This window comes from Caretta caretta, chromosome 5 (genome assembly GCF_965140235.1).
Source record: "Caretta caretta isolate rCarCar2 chromosome 5, rCarCar1.hap1, whole genome shotgun sequence".
NCBI lineage: Eukaryota > Metazoa > Chordata > Testudines > Cheloniidae > Caretta > Caretta caretta.
The window spans coordinates 65,298,388-65,303,148 of record NC_134210.1 but is presented as its reverse complement, the minus strand read 5'-3'; the positions used below and the strand labels follow the sequence as shown (position 1 = coordinate 65,303,148).

Here is a 4,761-nt window from a genome sequence, read left to right as displayed (position 1 = left end):
GGAGACGTTTATGGCGGGGTGGGAGGTTGAGGCAAATCGCCTGGCTGCTGGTTACGCGCAGCCAGACACCAGGGCGGTTAGAAGAGCACAGGAGGGCGCGGTACGCATCAGAGAAGCTTTGAAAACCAGTTTCATGACTGGCCAGGCTACGGTGTGAAAGTTCTGTTTGTTTCTCCTTGATGAAACCCCCCGCCCCTTGGTTCACTCTACTTCCCTGTAAGCTAACCACCCACCCCTCCTCCCTTCAATCACCGCTTGCAGAGGCAATAAAGTCATTGTTGCTTCACATTCATGCATTCTTTATTCATTCATCACACAAATAGGGGGATGACTACCAAGGTAGCCCAGGAAGGGTGGTGGAGGAGGGAAGGAAAATGCCACACAGTACTTTAAGCACAGCACTTTAAAAGTTTACAACTTTAAAATTTATTGAATGACAGCCTTCTTTTTTTTGGGCAATCCTCTGTGGTGGAGTGGCTGGTTGGCCGGAGGCCCCCCCACCGCGTTCTTGGGCGTCTGGGTGTGGAGGCTATGGAACTTGGGGAGGAGGGCGGTTGGTTACAGAGAGGCAGCAGTGGCAGTCTGTGCTCCAGCTGCCTTTGCTGCAGCTCAACCATACACTGGAGCATACTGGTTTGGTCCTGCAGCAGCCTCAGCATTGAATCCTGCCTCCTCTCATCATGCGGCCGCCACATTTGAGCTTCAGCCCTCTCTTCAGCCCGCCACTTACTCTCTTCAGCCCGCCACCTCTCCTCCCGGTCATTTTGTGCTTTCCTGCACTCTGACATTATTTGCCTCCACGCATTCGTCTGTGCTCTGTCAGTGTGGGAGGACAGCATGAGCTCGGAGAACATTTCATCGCGAGTGCGTTTTTTTTTCTTTCTAAGCTTCACTAGCCTCTGGGAAGGAGAAGATCCTGTGATCATTGAAACACATGCAGCTGGTGGAGAAAAAAAAAGGGACAGCGGTATTTAAAAAGACACATTTTATAAAACAGTGGCTACAGTCTTTCAGGGTAAACCTTGCTGTTAACATTACATACATAGCACATGTGCTTTCGTTACAAGGTCGCATTTTGCCTCCTCCCACCGCGTGACTACCCCCTCAACCTTCCCCCCTCCCTGTGGCTAACAGCGAGGAACATTTCTGTTTAGCCACAGGCAAACAGCCCAGCAGGAATGGGCTCCTCTGAGTGTCCCCTGAAGAAAAGCACTCTATTTCAACCAGGTAACCATGAATTATATCTCACTCTCCTGAGGATAACACAGAGAGATAAAGAACGGATGTTGTTTGAATGCCAGCAAACATACACTGCAATGCTTTGTTCTACAGTGATTCCCGAGTACGTGTTACTGGCCTGGAGTGGTAAAGTGTCCTACCATGAAGGACGCAATAAGGCTGCCCTCCCCAGAAACCTTTTGCAAAGGCTTTAGGACTACATCTAGGAGAACCGCAAATGCCAGGGCAAAGTAATCCTTTCACATGCTTGCTTTTAAACCATGTATAGTATTTTAAAAGGTACACTCACCAGAGGTCCCTTCTCCGCCTGCTGGGTCCAGGAGGTAGCCTTGGGTGGGTTCGGGGGGTACTGGCTCCAGGTCTAGGGTGAGAAACAGTTCCTGGCTGTCGGGAAAACCGGTTTCTCCGCTTGCTTGCTGTGAGCTATCTACAACCTCCTCCTCATCATCATCTTCTTCGTCCCCAAAACCTGCTTCCGTATTGCCTCCATCTCCATTGAAGGAGTCAAACAACATGGCTGGGGTAGTGGTGGCTGAACCCCCTAAAATGGCATGCAGCTCATCATAGAAGCGGCATGTTTGGGGCTCTGACCCAGAGCGGCTGTTCGCCTCTCTGGTTTTCTGGTAGGCTTGCCTCAGCTCCTTCAGTTTCACGCAGCACTGCTTCGGGTCCCTGTTATGGCCTCTGTCCTTCATGCCCTGGGAGATTTTGACAAAGGTTTTGGCATTTCGAAAACTGGAACGGAGTTCTGATAGCACGGATTCCTCTCCCCAAACAGCGATCAGATCCCGTACCTCCCGTTCGGTCCATGCTGGAGCTCTTTTGCGATTCTGGGACTCCATCATGGTCACCTGTGCTGATGAGCTCTGCATGGTCACCTGCAGCTTGCCACGCTGGCCAAACAGGAAATGAGATTCAAAAGTTCGCGGTTCTTTTCCTGTCTACCTGGCCAGTGCATCTGAGTTGAGAGTGCTGTCCAGAGCAGTCATAATGGAGCACTCTGGGATAGCTCCTGGAGGCCAATACCATCGAATTGTGTCCACAGTACCCCAAATTCGAGCCGGCAACGTCGATTTAAGCGCTAATCCACTTGTCAGGGGTGGAGTAAGGAAATCGATTTTAAGAGCCCTTTAAGTCGAAATAAAGGGCTTCATTGTGTGGACGGGTGCAGGTTTACATCGATTTAACGCTGCTAAATTCGACCTAAAGTCCTAGTGTAGACCAGGGCTAAGGGACTCCTGTAACTATGACCAGTTTAAAACTTTGCATGCTTTCCCGAAGCCATCAGAATGGGGGTGGGGGTGGTGGAATGCAAGTAATAGAATTAGATCATTAATGCAATTTTTTAAATGGAATTTGTCACTTATTTTTGGAAACTTATTATTCAGAAATAACTTTCACTGCAACATATTTTGTAAAACTAGTTTCCTCTCCCATGATATTTAGCAACACGGTCAAAGTGGATATATCATGGGACTGAGAGTCAGGAGAGCTGGGGTAAAATCCTGGCTCCAATGAAGTCAATGGAAGTTTTGCCGTTGACTTCAGTGGATGCAGGACTCCACAGCTAGATTTTCTTCCCAGGTCTACCTCTGACCAGTTGTGACATTGGGCAAATGACTTCACCTCTCTGTACTGCTGCTTCCCCTCCTACCCTTTGTCTTTTCTAGTTAGAGTATAGACTCTGGGGCAGGCTTTTTTTCTTGATTTGTTTGTACAGTGCTTAGCCCAATGTGGCTCTGACCTCAGCTAGGGCCTCTAGGTGCTATTTTCATACAAAACCTAATAAAATGTAGCTTCTTTTTTTGAGAAAAGCAGAGGAAGGCAGGTGTGCATTGTACTCTGCCTACAGACACTTTTAAACAGTGGTAAATTAATTGACAGTTTAAAAAAAAATAGAACATCTTCCAGGGCACTGAAAGCCCCCTGCTGTTTTCCTGAATTCAAACACAAAGCTTACTTTCCTTAATCCACAACATCAAACTGGGCTTCCTGTAGGGAAGTATTAGTTAAAGGAGAGGTCTCACTGAAGGACCATTTGATCATTAAAAAGAAAAGGAGAACTTGTGGCACTTTAGAGACTAACAAATTTATTTGAGCATAAGCTTTCGTGAGCTACAGCTAACTTCATCGGATGCATGAAGTGAGCTGTAGCTCACGAAAGCTTATGCTCAAATAAATTTGTTAGTCTCTAAGGTGCCACAAGTCCTCCTTTTCTTTTTGTGAATACAGACTAACACGGCTGCTACTCTGAAACTTGATAATTAAAATACAGTAGAATCCTACTAATCCACACACCTGATTCACCAAAAAGACTGTCAGTCTTGGTGGAAAAATAATGCAGTAAAGCTCTCACATTACTGCATTCTTATTATGGCATGCTTACAAAACGTACTACTCTGCATTTATTAGTAGTCTATGAAGTCTCAACTCCTGCACAATTCTTAAAATAAATGGGAAATTTTGAAATGTATCTTCCTTGATTTTATTTAGTCACTTGCAAAGGTGCAAAATGCAGACATTTAAGCTCATTTACAGTGCCGAGTGGTCTCTTACATCATGTTATCTGTTCCATCTTTATCTGTATTTGTCTGTGACAGGGTATAGTTTCCAGACTGGAAGAAGAGATCTGTACAAGCTGAAAAGCTTCTCTTTCACCAACAGAAGTCAGTCCAATGAAACATGTCACTCGTCTGGACTCTGACACTAAGCTCCACATAATATCCATAAAGGAAGTACATTTTCTCCTTCAGACCCTTATAACTTATGTCTGCCATGATGTCTAAGAACTGTTGTTTTGGAGTCAAGATGAATGAGCTAATCTCTTTTATTGGACCAACTTCAGTTGGTGAAAGCTTTTGAGATACACTGAGCTCTTCATGTCTGGGGAAAGGTACTCACCGTATCACAGCTAATACAAGTTGGAAGAGATTGTTTAACATAAGAAACTCATGTTCTAAGAGACCATTCAAGGTGTGGTGGCTTTTTAACACCTTTGCATTCATGGGACAAAAAAGGGGAGGGTATTAATGGGCTATAGATTGTTGTAATAAGCCATAAATCCATTGTCTTTATTAAAACCATGATTTTTAGAGTGTAGCAAAATTATGAATTTAAATTCCCAGGCTCATCTTCTGAAGGTGTTGTGCAGGTTTCCTTTGAAGAGTGAGAGGTTAAATATGGAATGATCATTTTCTGAAAAGTGTTTGCACGGTGTGGTGGTTGGTGGGTTTTTTTTTTTTGGGGGGGGGGGGATGTTTGGTGGGAATCTATCTGAAAGCATAGTGATTGTCTGGTTTCACCAATGTGGTTGTTGGGCACTTATTGCACTGGCTTAGTTACACTAAGGTACCTGGAGGCGCGGCAAGGGTAGCGCGTGGAGCCCTGTGTCCCCCCTCACCCAGCGGCTGCGCAGGGACGTAGTGCCGGCTGCTTCCCGGAGCATATTGCAATAGGCACATGTAGGACCCATGGATCTTAAAAGGTATGTTGTTGGGGTGCTGATCATCCTAGAAGTAGAGA

General features: G+C 45.8%; 1 protein-coding gene across 1 annotated transcript; it reads right to left on the bottom strand.

Annotated features, from left to right (window-relative positions):
• Window positions 1–396: 396 nt before the first annotated feature.
• Window positions 397–2,422, bottom strand: LOC142072013 (uncharacterized). Its single transcript, XM_075128243.1, has 2 exons — window positions 1,529–2,422; window positions 397–940 (listed from the first exon to the last, which is right to left on the bottom strand). Exons 1-2 carry the CDS (start codon window positions 2,109–2,111, stop codon window positions 420–422), a joined length of 1,104 nt encoding a protein of 367 aa, XP_074984344.1. The 5' UTR covers window positions 2,112–2,422; the 3' UTR covers window positions 397–419.
• Between the last annotated feature and the right edge of the window lie 2,339 nt (window positions 2,423–4,761).